At 56.9% G+C, this 17,841-nt stretch overlaps 1 protein-coding gene across 2 annotated transcripts; it reads right to left on the bottom strand.

The window, feature by feature from the left end:
* Positions 1–1,843: 1,843 nt before the first annotated feature.
* Positions 1,844–17,439, bottom strand: DPYSL4 (dihydropyrimidinase like 4). Of its 2 annotated transcripts, none has more exons than XM_056494818.1 (14): positions 17,152–17,439; positions 15,020–15,108; positions 14,607–14,791; positions 13,262–13,426; positions 11,362–11,423; positions 11,197–11,277; positions 9,253–9,321; positions 8,184–8,304; positions 7,381–7,537; positions 7,089–7,230; positions 4,521–4,691; positions 3,702–3,881; positions 3,024–3,195; positions 1,844–2,002 (listed from the first exon to the last, which is right to left on the bottom strand). In XM_056494818.1, exons 1-14 carry the CDS (start codon positions 17,437–17,439, stop codon positions 1,911–1,913), a joined length of 1,974 nt encoding a protein of 657 aa, XP_056350793.1. In that variant the 3' UTR covers positions 1,844–1,910. The 2 variants fall into 2 exon arrangements, with proteins under 2 accessions (XP_056350793.1, XP_056350794.1); XM_056494819.1 differs by lacking the exon at positions 17,152–17,439 and adding an exon at positions 16,602–16,674.
* Between the last annotated feature and the right edge of the window lie 402 nt (positions 17,440–17,841).

The raw sequence follows: 17,841 nt of genomic DNA, 5'->3' as shown, positions 1-17,841 counted from the left end.
ATCACTGACACCCCAGCATCACCCTGACACCTCAGCATCACTGACACCTCAGCATCACTGACACCCCAGCACCACCCTGACACCCCAGCACCACCCTGACACCTCAGCATCACTGACACCCCAGCATCACTGACACCCCAGCATCACCCTGACACCCCAGCATCACCCTGACACCTCAGCATCACTGACACCCCAGCATCACCCTGACACCCCAGCATCACCCTGACACCTCAGCATCACTGACACCCCAGCATCACTCTGACACCTCAGCATCACTGACACCCCAGCACCACTGACACCCCAGCATCACTGACACCCCAGCACCACCCTGACACCCCAGCATCACTGACACCCCAGCACCACCCTGACACCCCAGCATCACTGACACCCCAGCATCACCCTGACACCCCAGCATCACTGACATCTCAGCATCACTGACACCCCAGCATCACTGACACCCCAGCACCACCCTGACACCCCAGCATCACTGACACCCCAGCATCACCCTGACACCCCAGCATCACCCTGACACCCCAGCATCACCCTGACACCCCAGCATCACTGACACCCCAGCATCACTGACACCCCAGCATCACTGACACCTCAGCATCACCCTGACACCCCATCACTTCAGCATCACCCTGACACCCCAGCATCACTGACACCCCAGCATCACTGACAACTCAGCATCACCCTGACACCCCAGCATCACCCTGACACCTCAGCATCACTGACACCCCAGCATCACTGACACCCCAGCATCACTGACACCCCAGCATCACCCTGACACCTCAGCATCACTAACACCCCAGCATCACCCTGAAACCCCAGCATCACCCTGACACCTCAGCATCACTGACACCCCAGCATCACTGACACCTCAGCATCATAGACACCCCAGCATCACCCTGACACCTCAGCATCACTGACACCCCAGCATCACTGACACCCCAGCATCACCCTGACACCCCAGCATCACCCTGACACCTCAGCATCACTGACACCCCAGCATCACTGACACCCCAGCATCACTGACACCCCAGCATCACTGGCACCTCAGCATCACTGGCACCCCAGCATCACTCTACTCTCTACCTACGAGGGAAGGGCGCTCGGTCCCTGCTCCTCCTGCAAGGAGGGCGGCACAAGGGACCCTTCCCAACGGGGACAGTGCAGGGACAGCACCAGGACAGCGCCAGGACAGCACCAGGACGGCGCCAGGACAGTGCCAAAACAGTGTCAGGACAGTGTCAGAATGGTGCCAGAACAGCACCAGGACAGCACCAGGACAGTGCCAGGACAGTGTCAGGACGGTGTCAGGATGGTGACAGGACAGTGTCAGGACAGCACCAGGACAGTGTCAGGACAGTGTCAGGACGGTGTCAGGACGGTGTCAGGACGGTGTCAGGATGGTGTCAGGACAGAGCCAGGACAGTGCCAGGACAGTGTCAGTACAGTGTCAGGGCAGTGTCAGGGCAGTGTCAGGACGGTGTCAGGACGGTGTCAGGACAGAGCCAGGACAGTGTCAGGACAGTGTCAGGACAGAGCCAGGACAGAGCCAGGACAGTGTCAGGGCAGTGTCAGGACAGTGTCAGGACAGTGTCAGGGCAGTGTCAGGGCAGTGTCAGGACGGTGTCAGGACGGTGTCAGGACAGAGCCAGGACAGTGTCAGGACAGTGTCAGGACAGAGCCAGGACAGAGCCAGGACAGTGTCAGGGCAGTGTCAGGACAGTGTCAGGACAGTGTCAGGGCAGTGTCAGGGCAGTGTCAGGGCAGTGTCAGGATGGTGTCAGGACAGAGCCAGGACAGCACCAGGACAGTGTCAGTACAATGTCAGGACGGTGTCAGGACAGCACCAGGACGGTGTCAGGACAGTGTCAGGACAGCACCAGGACAGCACCAGGACGGTGTCAGGACAGCGAGGTGATGTTGGACCTCCCTCCTGGCGGGGCCATGATCTTCTGCGCCGTGCGCCGGGCAATGTGGTCATCGGCCTGTGACCCTGGGGAGAGCAGAGAGCGGGGCAGTCCCGCTGCTTTACATGCCACAACCATAAAACATCTCCTCAGGAAATACTAATAATAACATTATATGTAATTTCAGACACTCTATGAGCATGGCACAGTTTGGAATGGCTGCGTTTGCCTGAACGTCTTCACTTTTCATTATTTCTTTCTGGGAGATTTATAAATGGCTTTCCTATAAATAAATATTGCATATAATAAAATGTGGGGACTGGTAACATTTATCAAACAATATGGGACCCATCTGATCCAACCAGCTAAAAAGCATGGTGGAAGTCATTTAACAGCAGAGCTTCGCCCTAAATTGGAATTGGTTTTCCAAGCTCCTGACAGCTGCTGGGCAGGTTCCTGCAGAAGGAATGATGCTGAGTCCCTGCTCCTGCAAACAGAGCCCCTGCCAGGCTTTGTGCCTTTACATAAATACTGCAGAACATTCCAGAGCTTTCTGTGCTGCTCTTGTTCCCCTGGCTGCTGCCATGGGATGTGGACACTGCTGAAGGCCTAGGCAGATTTTTGCCAGGCCTTTTCTAAGGTTCTGAGTTCTTTTTCTTAGGCTGGGAGGATGTTTCCCAGGCTGAGACAGTTTCTCAGCTCCGGCCTGAGCCTTTCCCAGGGTGATAACTTTCTGGTAAACAGAAAGGAATTAATAAACAGAGATTTGTACCTGGTGTTGACTGAGAGACAGTTTCGTGATGTACGTGACAGGAGATGTTTTCTCCTGTTGTCCAATGAATTACTGTCCTGTTTAAAGCTTTTGAATCACTCTATAAATATATTCAGTTTTTCAATAAAATGCTTCTTTCGCTTCTCTTGCTTAAGAAGTCATCTGTCGTTATAGGCCGCTCTCCGCATATAGCGACACCGGGACAAACTGCTTTCCCAGTGAGCAGAGCTGCGCTTTCTGCAGCCCATCCCAGCCCATCCCAGCCCAGCCCAGGCTCCCAGCAGGCCCAGCCCAGCCCAGCCCAGCCCAGCCCAGCCCAGCCCAGCCCCACGTACCGGACAGGCTGAAGCCGGAGCGGTGCAGGTTGCGCACGGGCGGCGCCGCGGCTTTGCCGGCGCAGGGCGCGGGGCGCGGGGCCACGCCGGGAGCCACGGCCTTGACACTCGCCGGCACCTCGTGCACAGGGCCGTCGTACATGGCCCGGGGCACGCCCAGCACCTCGGCCAGCTGCGGGGAAACGGGTCAGACAGACAGACAGACACACGAACAGACACACTGTACATGGCCCGGGGCACGCCGAGCACCTCGGCCAGCTGCAGGGGAAACGGGTCAGACAGACAGACAGACAGACAGACCCATGAACACACCGTCGTACATGCCCTGGGGCACGCCGAGCACCTCGGCCAGCTGCAGGGGAAATAGGATCAGAGACATGGACAGACAGACACACGGACAGACCCATTGTACATCTTGTGGGGCACACTGAGCACCTCGGCCAGCTGCAGGGAAACAGGGTCAGACAGACACACAGACACATGGGCAGACCCACGGACAGACTCATGGTCAGACACACGGACAGACACACGGACACACCCATGGACATCCCGTGGGGCACACCAAGCACCTTGGCCAGCTGCACAGGAAACAGGGTCAGACACACAGACAGACACACGGACAGACCCACGGACAGACCCATCAAACCACGGGATTATGGCAAATAAAACTCTCCTTACCCTGTTCCTTGCCTTTATCCTCTTATAAACGAAGTCAGGGAATGTCTTCCTCGGGATGAAGCGGCCGGAGCCCTGGGTGACATTCAGATTTCCATCTTCAAGGACAACTCTTCCCTGACTTATGACCACGGTTGGGACCCCGTGGCACTCGGTGCCTTCAAATATGTTGTACTCCACGTTCTGGAAAAAGCAAACCCTGATATTCAGGCCAACAATGCCTCCCGTTTTTGTACACTGCTCCTCGTGCACCACCAGTCAGAACTAACCAACCCCTCATATTACAAATAACAAGAATCCAAAGGAAGCAAACTGGAATGGAGAAAACAAACCTTAAAACCAATCATATTAAACTACAGCAATAGTTTAATGCTTTTATTCAATTATATTTATATTCTTTATATATTCTTTATGGAATATTTAAATGATGTACTATATTAAGATGAATACCATTATATATTAAATGATAGCAATAGTTTAATAAATTTTAAACTACAACTAATACACATTACAGTTTAGCAATAGTTCAGTACTTCAGCACTTTCATTTTTCTAGTCCACAGTAAATACACTGACATTAAGATTTCTGTATCAGATTCCGACTGCCTTGGAGTGGTGACCCAGTACCAATCCCACCCTTTACAGCAATAAAAGGATATTTTCCCAGTATTTTTAAAAGCAAATGCAAGGTCCTTCATCAGTGTCCCCATATAGACAGGTCCTCCCCTGCTGAATGATCCGATCTAGATAAGGACATGCATTGCTTTCAGATCTCTTCTGCCTCTAAAACCAGCCCCAGAAAACGATTTAAAATACATTTTACCGAATTGTGGGTTTTTGCTGAGATGATTTTCGTAGCCTTGGGGTTCCAGAGCACCAGGTCTGCGTCGGAGCCCACAGCCACGCGCCCCTTCCTGGGGTAGCAGTTGAAGATCTTGGCAGCGTTGGTGCTGGTCACCGCCACGAAATCGTTCTCATCCATCTTCCCAGGGACCTGGGGAGGGGTGAGGAAACATCCCAGCTGGACACAGCCCCGAGCCTGTCCCTGTCCCTGTCCCCTGGGCTGTCCCACGGGCAGGACCCAGCCCATGCCCATGGGGGTGAGGTCTGCACTGGCACAGGGGAAGGGGATGTGAGGATGAGCCTGGTCCCTGCGGGATAAAGATACCAGAGACAAGTTTTATTTCCCTTGGACTCCTGAGGCTGAAGTCTCTGGAAAACAAGATCCTCTCTGGCTGGCTCCAACTCCTGCACAGGAATCTCAGGATCACTGAAGAGGGCTAAGGACAGCCCAGGGAAGAAGGGCTGGAAGTGAACCTAACCAGTGCTATTTGTCATCTTCACTTGTCATCTTCAGAAAGGTTTTATTTCTCTTTGAACAAAGCCCACCTAAGAGAGGTTCCAGGGTGGCTTGGCTCCCAAGCTCCTGCAGTCTGCACAGGGACATCTGCTCTGGGGGTGCAGGACAGAGCCCCCAGGGATGCTGCTGGCAGGGAAGGTGCAGGGACACAGACTGATCCCACCCTCTGATCACAGCCCTGCTGCCAGGCAGACCCTGAGGTGACACTGAGACCTGTCCCCACTCTGGGGCCTGGGGTGACCAGGCAGCTGGAAGCATGGCCATGTCCTTTGGGAGGGACACCCTCTCCCCAGGCACCTCCCCAGGCCTCTGGTGAGCACCAGGGCACAGGAACACTCATCACGCTGGGGAGAAAGTGCTGGAGACACTCCTGTGACTGCGAGAGCAGAGGGTGGTTCCTACACAGCAGCCTTTGAAGACTCTGTGGAGACATTTGTGTGTCTCAGTCTCTTGTGAAGGCATTTGTGTGTCTCAGTCTCTCTCAGCAGCTCTCTGAAGCTGCAGCAGTGTCTAGACAGTGTCAGCCCTCTGGCTGGTGTGGATCAACAAGGCAGTGACAGCCCAGCACAGGCACAGCTGCCATGTGCTCACACAGCTCAGTGTGCTCCCACAGCTCAGTATGATCCCACAGCTCAGGGTGATCCCACAGCTCAGTGTGCTCCCACAGCTCAGTGTGCTCCCACAGCTCAGGGTGATCCCACAGCTCAGGGTGATCCCACATATCAGTGTTCCCATATCTCAGTGCCCCCACATATCAGTGTTCCCACATCTCAGTGTGCTCCCACATATCAGTGTGCCCCCACATATCAGTGTTCCCATATCTCAGTGCCCCCACATATCAGTGTTCCCACATCTCAGTGTGCTCCCACATATCAGTGTGCCCCCACATATCAGTGTTCCCATATCTCAGTGCCCCCACATATCAGTGTTCCCACATCTCAGTGTGCTCCCACATATCAGTGTGCCCCCACATATCAGTGTTCCCATATCTCAGTGCTCCACATCTCAGTGTTCCCACATCTCAGGGTTCCCACATCTCAGCGTTCCCACATCTCAGTGTTCCCACATATCTCAGTGTTCCCACATCTCAGTGTTCCCACATATCTCAGTGTTCCCACATCTCAGTGTTCCCACATCTCAGTGTTCCCACATATCTCAGTGTTCCCACATCTCAGTGTTCCCACATCTCAGTGTTCCCACATATCTCAGTGTTCCCACATCTCAGTGTTCCCACATATCTCAGTGTTCCCACATCTCAGTGTTCCCACATCTCAGTGTTCCCACATCTCAGTGTTCCCACATATCTCAGTGTTCCCACATCTCAGTGTTCCCACATATCTCAGTGTTCCCACATCTCAGTGTTCCCACATCTCAGTGTTCCCACAGCTCAGTGTTCCCACAGCTCAGTGTTCCCACATCTCAGTGTTCCCACATCTCAGTGTGTTCCCACATCTCAGTGTTCCCACATCTCAGTGTTCCCACATATCTCAGTGTTCCCACATCTCAGTGTTCCCACATCTCAGTGTTCCCACATCTCAGTGTTCCCACATATCTCAGTGTTCCCACATCTCAGTGTTCCCACATCTCAGTGTTCCCACAGCTCAGTGTTCCCACAGCTCAGTGTGCTCCCACATCTCAGTGTTCCCATATCTCAGTGTGTTCCCACATCTCAGTGTTCCCACATATCTCAGTGTTCCCACATCTCAGTGTTCCCACATCTCAGTGTTCCCACATATCTCAGTGTTCCCACATCTCAGCGTTCCCACATCTCAGTGTGCTCCCACATCTCAGTGCTCCCACAGCTCAGTGTTCCCATATCTCAGTGTGTTCCCACATCTCAGTGTGATCCCACATCTCAGTGCCCCCACATCTCAGTGCCCCCACATCTCAGTGCCCCCACATCTCAGTGTCCCCACATCTCAGTGTTCCCACATATCTCAGTGCCCCCATATCTCAGTGTCCCCACATCTCAGTGTCCCCACATCTCAGTGTCCCCACATCTCCCAGCTCGCCCCCAGGCTGCAGACGTACCACGCACTTCTCCCAGACGATGGCCATCCTCTCCTCGATGCCGTTGGTGCCCTCGGGGATGAGGGTGAAGTTGTCCTTGCCCACGGCTTTCTGCGCAGTGCTGAAGGGGCAGTGGGCACTGCCCGTGACCTGCAGGTCCCCGCTGGGGAGGGCACAGGGCAGGCTCAGGGGGGCACTGGTGGCCCCCGGCCCCCTCGCTGGGCAGACTGGGGGGCACCCCGGGCTGTGGGTTCAGCCAGGAAAGGTATCCCTGGGTGTGGGCAGGGTGCAGGTGCAGCTGTGACACACCCACCTGGCCAGCAGAGTGCTGAGGTGATGGGGCGTGCTGGGGTCGGGGCTGACGGGCGGGGACGTGACCAGGGCGGCGGCTTTGGCCCAGTTCTTGCTCCAGTAGTGGGAGCCGTCGGTGCCCAGGCTGGCGGTGATGGGCTCCCCGAACACCACGGTGCCTGCAGGGCAGTGTGTGGGCAGGAGGGACAGCAGGGCACAGGGACAGCAGGGGCACAGACAGCCCTGCTGTGAGCACAGCACAGCTCCCCCTCCTGCAGCATCCCTGCGCTTCGGGCTCTGCTAATCCTTCAGATTATCTCAGATGGGGCACACACTGTCACTGCAAGCTCTGCATCTGTCTGTCCTCTCCCTACAGCAGGCACACGTTCCTGCAAGCTGCCACGCCTTCCTTTAAACCCAACCCGTGTCTGTCTGGCAGCCACCAGGCAGGGGAAGCTCTGACCGAGCTCCCCCTTCCACCCTGCTCCCCACAGGATTGATCCCAGCCCTTCCCTCTCCACCCCCAGCCAGAATCTGCAGCTTGCTCCACATCTGCTTTTCATTCAGTTCACACCAAATGATCACAAGTGGATTATTCCCCGTTTCTCAGCTGTGTCTGCCAAGATGGAAGTGTCACAGTTTCCAACACATCCCTTCCAATCTTCCCAGCTCCAAGCAATTAGCTCCAGCACGGGAGCATGAACACCAGCGGGAGCCTCAGTGCTGGGGGAGCTCAGAGGATGAGGAGTTATCAGAGCTCACAGCCAGCATGAGATTCCTGGCTGGAGTCAGGGGCTCAGGGACTGCCCGTGCAGGCCACGTTACCTTTCCTCTTCGCCTGAGCCAGCACATCTGCAGCACCCTTGCTCATCACCTTGGTGACATAGAGGGGACAGTTGGCCTGCCTGGCGATGGTGATGGCACGGAACACGGCCTCTGCCTCCACCTGGGGGCACAAGAACAGGGCACAAGTGTGCCAGGATGCAGGTATCCCATTATACAGGTGTGCCAGGACACAGGTGTGCCAGGATGCAGGTATCCCAGCACACAGGTATCCCAGCACACAGGTGTCCCCACACACAGGTATCCCAGCTCACAGGTATCCCAGCTCACAGGTATCGCAGCACACAGATATCCCAGCTCACAGGTATCCCAGCTCACAGGTATCCCAGCACACAGGTGTCCCCACACACAGGTATCCCAGCTCACAGGTGTCCCAGCTCACAGGTGTCCCAGCACACAGGTGTCCCCACACACAGGTATCCCAGCTCACAGGTGTCCCAGCTCACAGGTGTCCCCACACACAGGTGTCCCCACACACAGGTATCCCAGCTCACAGGTGTCCCAGCTCACAGGTGTCCCAGCACACAGGTGTCCCCACACACAGGTATCCCAGCTCACAGGTGTCCCAGCTCGCAGGTGTCCCCACACACAGGTATCCCAGCACACAGGTATCCCAGCTCACAGGTGTCCCAGCACACAGGTGTCCCCACACACAGGTATCCCAGCACACAGGTGTCCCAGCTCACAGGTGTCCCCACACACAGGTACCCCAGCTCACAGGTGTCCCCACACACAGGTACCCCAGCTCACAGGTATCCCAGCTCACAGGTGTCCCCACACACAGATATCCCAGCTCACAGGTGTCCCAGCTCACAGGTGTCCCCACACACAGATATCCCAGCTCACAGGTATCCCAGCTCACAGGTGTCCCCACACACAGATATCCCAGCTCACAGGTGTCCCAGCTCACAGGTACCCCAGCACACAGGTATCCCAGCTCACAGGTGTCCCCACACACAGGTACCCCAGCTCACAGGTGTCCCAGCTCACAGGTGTCCCAGCCCCTCTGCACAGCAGGCCCAGAGCTCAGCACGAGGGCTGGCATTGTTACCTCCTCAGGGCGGCTCAGGACGTGCCCCTCTGGCCCCGTAATGCCCAGCTCCAGCAGCCTCTTCTGCTCCTGGGGAGGAAGGAGAGAGCAGTCAGGGACGGGCACGGCCTGCCTGGGGCGCCATGGACACAGCACAGCTTGTCCAGAGCCACCTGAGGGCAGGTGAAGGTGATGAACCCCTGAGCAGGTGGCTCATGGGCACTGCACTGGGACACCCCACCCACCACGGGGCACTTCCAGAGACCTGTCCTTGCTGCAGGAATGCTCCTGCGTGGGAGCTGCTGTGTCCCTCAGAGCAGGGACATGGCTCCAGCAAAGGGACAGGGGGTCCCCAGCTCCTGAGGCTGCTGGAGCTGCTCAGGAGCCCCTGGAGAAGGCAGGGCTGGGCACAGGGATGTGACAATGTCACTGGGGTGCAGCCAGTGCCACCTCTCCTGAGCACTCCTGTCCCTTTGCATGTCACATGTGGCACAGAGGGAAGGGAACCCACGGTGACAGATGCTGAGCTGAGCTCTGGGATGTCCCAGGTCACTCAAGTGTTATCTGAACACAGATGTCCAGCACACACCTCCCCTGTCCCCTCTGCACTGCTCTGTATCACTAACCCCCAGTCAGCTGGCACTAATGCAAGGCTGTTATCCAACACCACGGAGCAGATCCCACAGGATCCTTTCAAGGACCCTGCTCTTAGAGGGTGCTGATTTGTCTGTATTTTTGTCACAGATCTGCTCCAAGTTTGTCCCCAGGGCTCAGGTGTCACCATGCTGGCAGCTTACAGAACCTGCTGCAGCTCTGAGCTGCCTGGGGTCACTTCAAGCTGCACAGCCAGCTGAGGAACAGGCTTCCACATCAAATCCCAGGAGGTGGGAATTAGCCTCTCTCCTGTTTGTTCAAATAAACCCATTTGAAGGATTGGATCTGGCTTTCAGTCCAGCCTTCCTCCCACACCAGACTGAATGCTGGCGTGACCACACGCTAAAGGAGCTGCCAGTCTGACTGAGGCTGGAGCCAAGTCTGTCTTTTCTGCAAGTAAAAAGGGAAAATGAGGCCCATGAGCTGAGACATTGACACCTGGGAACTCCCCAGTGCTGGTGGTGGAGTTAAATACTGCCAATGTCACAGACATTACTGTAAAAGCCTCAAAACTCCCGATTTTTTCAAGTAACCCAAACTCCTAAACACAACAGATAATGAGAAAAAGAATCACTTAAGGCAGTCAGTCACCCTTAGGAATCCCCAAAGTGCTTTTTGGAACCCAAGCACCTGTGAAGTTCCATGGGGACACTGATGATTCTACAGGACTCCCTGGTCCTCCTGCACATTCCTCTGCCTGCACACACTGCTGCACAGGGTCCTGTTCCCTGCAAGGCTTTGGGACAGGGACAGGGGCAGGGACAGGGGCAGGAGACAGGGGCAGGGACAGGAACAGGGACAGGGACAGGGACAGGGACAGGAGCAGGGGCAGGGACAGGGGCAGGGGCAGGGACAGGGACAGGGACAGGAAAAGGAACAGGGGCAGGGGCAGGGGCAGGGGCAGGAACAGGGGCAGGGACAGGAACAGGGGCAGGGACAGGGGCAGGAACAGGAACAGGGGCAGGGGCAGGGGCAGGGGCAGGGGTAGAGGCAGGGGCAGGAACAGGGGCAGGGACAGGGACAGGGACAGGGACAGGGACAGGGACAGGGACAGGGGCAGGGGCAGGAACAGGGGCAGGGGCAGGGGCAGAAACAGGGACGGGCAGGGGCAGGGGCAGGGGCAGGGGCAGGGGCAGGGGTAGAGGCAGGGGCAGGAACAGGGGCAGGGACAGGGACAGGAAAAGGAGCAGGGGCAGGGACAGGGACATGGCAGGGGCAGGGACAGGGGCAGGAACAGGGGCAGGAGCAGAGACAGGGGCAGGGCTCCCCTCCCCACTCCCTGTCCCAGCTCCCAGGGGACACAGCCGGCACCTCCTCGATGATGTCTCCGTTCTCGGCGTGCACTTGGGCGATGGCCCCCAGATCCCGCACGGCGCAGAAGATCTCGTACATCTGCCAGGCACAGCGGGTGCCCAGGTCAGCCTGCACCCCCTGGCTCAGGTGAGGCTGTGGCTGTCCCTGCACTCCCTGTCCTACCTGGCCATCGGTGCACTGCAGCTTGTCCTTGTAGGCCATGAACACCAGGAAGGAGTTCACACCTGGGAAAAGAAAACACACGTGTGGCTTTGTCCCTGCCCTGGGTGGGCTGGGCAGGGGGGCTGAGCCGGGGGTTCTGCTGGCGAGGGTTACACTGGAACCAGAGCAAAGCCAAGGGCTGATGTGGGAAATGTCCCCACAAGCACTGACCCCAAAGCTTGGGAGTTGTGAAAGACAACAAACCTGTCCTTTATGGTGCACCTGAACCAAAAAATGAAACCCCTGTGATAATCATTTGGGGTTGGGTGCCCTCTGTGACTGCTCCAAATGCACACTCAGCTGCCTCACTCCCAGGCTGGATTTCCTCCAGTGCTGGCTTCAGTCTATGGCTTATCCTCAAATCTGGGAGAAGGGATGGGGGGCCAGGACATAGGCAATGGCTTTAAGCTGACAATGGGTAGATTTATACAGGATTTTGGGCAGAAATTGTTCCCTGGGATGGTGTGAGCACTGGCACAGGGTGCCCAGATTTGCTGTGGCTGCCCCTGGATCCCTGGCAGTGCCCAAGGCCAGGCTGGACACTGGGGATGGAGCACTGGGACAGTGGGAGGTGTCCCTGCCATGGCAGGGAATGGGATCAGGTCCTTTCTAATCCAAAGCATTCCATGATTCTATGAATTGCTGCTGTATTTTGTATGGATAGAGGCAATAAGCAATACCAAACCATGATCAAATTACAGCTGTATTTCATATTCCAAGGAACAGCTCCATTACTGCAGCCACTCTGCATTTTAATAGGAAATTCACTGGGAATTTCTATGGTAATTGACCAATTAAACCCTTGCTTGCAAGACTACAAATTACACTGAAGACATTGAGCTCTGCATTAGCATATCTGAAGGAAAATACAGCTCCAAACATAGCAATAGGTATTAATGAATGCATGAATCCCTGCTGCTTGGTCTACTTTCCTGCTTTCCAGGCAGCCATGTCCCACAGACACCTCAGGATGCACAGGAGCTACAGGCACAACAGAACCACTATGCAACACTGAGTTTCCCTCTCTAAGCCCGGTCTTGGAGGTTTTTATTTAAATGTTTTCTCTGTACATCACATCAGGGTGGCCAACACCACTCCTTTAGTTTCCAAACCCCCTTTCCATGAGCAGGCAGCTAGTTGCCCAAAGGTGAGGGCACAGAGCCAGGTGCTATGGCAGGAACCTGGTGCCAGTGTCCCCTCCTTTTAGATGGACTCTTACAATGGCCAGGTGTGGGGAGCTCCCAGCTGAAGGGGAGATGTGGCTGCCTGTGCATCCCTGGGTGTGGGAGTCGGGATGGTGGCAGGACAAACTCAGTGCTCTCTATATTCTGGCCTTGAAGATTGCAGTTTATTATATAGGGCATGGGTATAAAGGGCCCTGCTGGGAGGTAGCAGGAGTTTTAACAGATTCAAGAGGGAAGTAAGAGAATGAAGTAAAGGAGTGAAGTAAGAGAGGTAAGAGAGCGATTTTCCTGTTTACAATAAATCATCTTCTGTGTTGAATATTCTAATTTCCATTAACCAATCTACTACAAAATACAAATTCTCTAATATTTGCATGCAACCTATAGGAATCGCTACATTACCATGTTTTATTGCTTTCTTATCTATAAACCTTATCTCTAAACCTTTCCTGCCATACTTGGAACAGGATGTGTGCTGGCTCTCTGGTATTTGTGGCATTTGGCATTACCTCAACAAAGGAAAGAGGCTTTAAACGTTCACATGGTTGCTCTCAGCCCCACAGTTGAAAACTGCTCTCATTTCTATTTTGATAATGGTTTCAGAATTTTTCGCTAAGCACTCAGATAAGGTTCTCCTGTTCCCTCGTTCCCAAGGCCCACCCGGGTCCGTGCCTTACCCTTGTCCTTGGCCAGCGCCTCCATCTCCTCGCGGAGGCTGTCGTGCCAGCGCGGGATGTCCAGGCTCAGCCCGTAGTCGCAGCAGCTCTGGCTGTCGGCGCGGCCGCGACACTGCTCGTAGGCGGCCAGCAGGCTGGCCCCGGGCTCGGGACACACGTGCTCGACTGCGGGGACACGGCGGGAGGGACGGGACAGGGACAGGGCATCAGGGATGGGGACAGGGCGGGAGGGACGGGGGGAGTGAGGGACGGGACAGGAGGGAGGGGACAGGGAGTGAGGGACGGGACAGGGACAGAGACAGGGCATCAGGGATGGGGACAGGTCGGGAGGGATGGGGGGAGTGAGGGACGTGTGAGGGAGGGGTGAGGGACGGGGACAGGGAGTGAGGGACGGGACAGGGAGTGAGGGACGGGGACAGGGAGTGAGGGACGGGGACAGGGAGTGAGGGACAGGGACAGGGACAGGGACAGGGAGTGAGGGACGGGGACAGGGAGTGAGGGACAGGGACAGGCAGTGAGGGACACGGCGGGAGGGATGGGAACACCATGTGAGGGATGGGACAGGGAGTGAAGGACAGGGACACAGTGTGAGGGACGGGACAGGGAGTGAGGGACACGGCGGGAGAGATGGGGACACCATGTGAGGGATGGGGACAGGGAGTGAGGGACAGGGGACAGGGAGTGAGGGACATGGCAGGAGGGATGGGGACAGCGAGTGAGGGACGGGGACAGGGCGTGAGGGACGGGGACACCATGTGAGGAACGGGCACACGGGCAGCTGGCCTGGCAGAGCTGCTGCTGGGGAGCGGGCACTGCAGGGCAGCTCTGCTCCCGGGCAGAGAGAACAGATCTCCCAGACACAGAGACAACAAACAACAAGCAAGAGTTCAGACCCCAAACTATGGCTCTGCCACCTTTGTCTCGGCCAGCACAGCACTGTGAGTGCCTGGGGGTGGTTCTTGGGAATGGGACAGGAGCAGAGAGCAAAACCATTTCACATAAACAAAAAAATGGAGCCTGTGCTTAAAGCCAAGAAACTCAAAGAACCCCACACTTGCAAAGCTGTTAAAAACACATTAAAAGGTGTTTAAAGTGTTGTTCTGTTTTGCTCTCTGATGAGATGAGGCAGCAGCAGACACACATATTTAATACAGGTGTGTGTTTTTAATACCCATGTGCAGCAAGGGAAGGAGCTCTGCACATTTCACACCACCTTCGATCAGCTCTGTGGTGTTTTGGTCTGCCCAGCAGAAATGGACGTTTCTGTGCTATGAATATAAACACCCTGCAGCGACTCCAGCCGGGTGACTCCTGCTAGAAAGCTGTTGGGATGGCTGCCCCTTACTGATCATGGTGGTGCCTCCTGCCAGCGCCGCCCTGGTGCCCTGGCAGAGGCCGTCGGCCGAGCTCATGCCCCGGGCGGGCGCCTGCAGCCGCGTGTGCGCGTCGATGCCGCCCGGCATCACCAGCTGCCCGTGGGCGTCGATGGTCCTGGCGCCCGCCGCCACCTGCAGCTTCTCTCCGATCTGCCTGCCAAGGAAACAGCGTCCCCTGAGCCGGCAGCCCCTCTGCAATGAGGGTGCCCAACCAGCTCTGCCGCCAGTGCTTCTCAAGTTTTCCAGCTGTAGCTCTTTCCTGACACTAAAATGCTGCCTTTATTTTTCTAAAAGATTTTAAAGAAAAAAAATTATGGAAGCAACCTTGTTCAAATCCGAATTTCCAAGAAATTACATTAACAAATATAAATTTTTAACTTACTTTATTAAGCCGTCCTCCACATAAACGTCTGCATAAAATGACTGATCATCGTTGACAATTTTTCCTCCTTTGATTAGAATCTGGTCACTCTAATAGGGAAAAAAAACCAGTTTTTTAAAGATTCCTTGGTTTGGATTCCACTTTACTCATTCCAAGCTTTAAGTAAATCTAGGTTTAATATTTTCCTTCCAATCACTCAAGTTCAGTGACTATCCAGACTATTCTATAACTACATTTGCAAGGGGAACCATATGAAACTGTGCCTTGAGCCTGGCAGCCCTGGGCACCCCCAGCACCGGGGGCTGAGCCGTTTTCCTCCTCCCTCAGCTCCAGCTGAGGCTTCTCAGTGCATCTCATTAACCTGGTAATTTATTGCCATTCATCCCTTCTCACAGTCAGAGGCAGATAAAGCCTCGAGCACTCGCCTCACTTCAAAGCCAGACAGTGGCACAGTTTCCAGATTTGCAGAATCTTCACCCAGAATCTTTAACTAGGAAATTTAGGAAGCAGTAGCACTGATGTCTATGTGGAGCTGCAGCCTAATTTCAGAGGATTCCTTTCCTGCTCTCTGCTATTGCTTGAAAAATTACTCCCAGTGCTGAAATGGGCAACACAAAGAGCAGGGGCTGGGCACAAAACCAGCCGAGGGACGCCCGAGCACGTGGCAGCACAGCCTGGAGATGCTGCTCCACAAAGAGCCGGGTCCTGAGGCAAAACTGCCCGGAAACATTTTGGGGCTTGTTTAAAAGAGCATCACTGGTATATGAAGCTAAATTAAAGAATTGCATTCTCTTTTTTTTTTTTTTTTTTTTTTTTTTTTAACTGTCAGGGATTTATTGTCTCTATTGTTTCCTCTTGTCCCAATCAATCAAAAGCATCAATCAAAAGAAACCCCAGTGTTGCTCCCCTTGTGGGGCCCGTCTTCATCCCGACCCCATCCTTACTCCATCCTTACTCCATCCTTACTCCATCCTTACTCCATCCTCATCCTCACCCCATCCCCACACCGGACCCGCTCCCGCATCCCCGTAACGCGGCTGCTCCCCGGCTCCCGCACCCATCGCGCTTTTCCCGAGGGAGTTCTGCCGCGAGCCAGCGACAGGAGAGAAAACAAAACACCAGGCATCGCAACCGAACGATTTGTCCCGACTCCTGCAGGGAGAAGGGAATCCCCTCCCACGCAGCGCGGCGGGGGAGCCGCGGGGGGACCCGGGCTGGGGAGAGCAGGAACAGGGGAGGGCAGAGATGCGCCCACACCGCAAACCCATCCCTCGGTGACAGCGATCCCGGAGCGCGTCTCCCGCCCCGGGGGCACCGGGGCACCGCGGGGCAGCCCCGCAGCCTTTGTCCGGCCGGGGCAAACCCGGGACAAAGCGCCGGCACCGCCGAGCTCCGGCCGGGCCCCGCAACAAAGGAGCGGAGCGGGGCGGCTGCACGGGGCAGCGCTCCGGCACCGGCACCGGCACCGGCACCCCGGGCTGTGCGAGACCGCCCGCCCCGCTCCATCTCCGGAGCGACCCCGGCCCGCAGCCCCGCAGCCCCCCGGTCCCGCAGCCCCCGGTCCCGCTGCTGGACCCCTCACCGCGGTGCGGGTCGCGCTCTTCCTGCCCGGCTGCGACATCGCCGCCGCCTCCGCCGCCGTGTGCGGGACTGCCGCGCGCCCCCGCCGCGCGCCCCCGCCTGCGTGCGCGCCCCCGCCCGCCCGGCCGCGCACACGGACAGAGCGGGGGGAGCCGAGACCCCCGAGAGAACAGCGGGCCCGGGGCCGTGCCCTGCTCAGAGCCGGGATGGGATGGGATGGGATGGGATGGGATGGGATAATGGGATGGGATGGGATGGGATGGGATGGGATGGGATGGGATGGGATGGGATGGGATGGGATGGGATGGGATGGGATGGGATGGGATGGGATGGGATGGAATGGGATGGGATAATGGGATGGGATAATGGGATGGGATGGGATGGGATGGGATGGGATGGGATGGGATGGGATGGGACAAACGGGACCGGACGAAACGGGACGGCAGCAGGACAGACAGACAGACAGGTCCCCGCTGGCCCTCCCGGCGCGGTGCTGGCCAGGCTGGCTCCCAGCGGCGCCCCCAGCCCCTGTCCCGCCGCACTCCCGTTACCTGCCGGCAGCCGTCGGGCAGCGCAGCCGGAGCCGCTCTCGGGGGCAGCGCGGCCGCGGCGGGACCCGGCTCGGGCTCGGGGCTCGGTCCCGGGTGGGGGTCGCGGCGCTGCCCCCCGACGGGTGTAGCTGTTCCGGAGGCAGCGAGCGAGGCGAAGTTCAGCGTCTTGTTGTCGAAGGCATCCTCCACGCTGCAGAACATCCCGCCGCGCTTCTGCCGCGGCCGCGGGCTGCCCGCACCCAGCCCCGCAAAGCAGGCGGGCAGAGCCTCCTCCTGCCGCCCCGACATGGGCCCGGCACCCCTGCGCTCCCTGAGCTCCTCCTGCGCTCCCTGAGCTCCCCCTGCGCTCCCCGTGAGCTCCCCCTGCGCTTTCTTTGCACTCCCTGTGCTCTCCCACTGTGCTCCCCTTGCCCTCCCTGTGCTCCCCCTGCGTTCCTCTTGCCTTCCCTTTGCACTGCCTGCGCTCTCTCTGCGCTCCCCCTGTGCTTCTCCTGTTCTCCCTGCGCTCCCTTTGCTCTTCCCTTGCTCTCCCCTTGCACTGTCCCTGTGCTCCCCCTGTTCTCCCTGTTCTCCCTGTTCTCCCCTCGCTCTCTCTCTGCGCTCCCCTTGCGCTCTCCCCGCTCTCCCGCAGCCGCTCGCCCTGCCAAGCAGAGCCCAGCGCCGCGTTAAGAGCCGCCCAAGGACCCCCCG

Source organism: Oenanthe melanoleuca, chromosome 6, assembly GCF_029582105.1.
Source record: "Oenanthe melanoleuca isolate GR-GAL-2019-014 chromosome 6, OMel1.0, whole genome shotgun sequence".
Taxonomy (NCBI): domain Eukaryota; kingdom Metazoa; phylum Chordata; class Aves; order Passeriformes; family Muscicapidae; genus Oenanthe; species Oenanthe melanoleuca.
Note: the sequence above shows the minus strand (reverse complement) of the source record. Positions and strands in the feature narration are given on the sequence as shown.

What these genes read in the sequence shown, in the direction of transcription:
- DPYSL4 (XM_056494818.1), bottom strand. Translation starts at nt 17,439, where the DNA reads ATGTCGGGGCGGCAGGAGGAGGCTCTGCCCGCCTGCTTTGCGGGGCTG. An exon ending in GGCTCAGGCGAAGAGGAAAG is followed by an intron (nt 7,538 to 8,183) that starts GTAACGTGGCCT and finishes ACTGCCCTGCAG; the next exon opens with GCACCGTGGTGTTCGGGGAG. An exon ending in CAGCAAAAACCCACAATTCG is followed by an intron (nt 3,882 to 4,520) that starts GTAAAATGTATT and finishes TGCTTTTTCCAG; the next exon opens with AACGTGGAGTACAACATATT.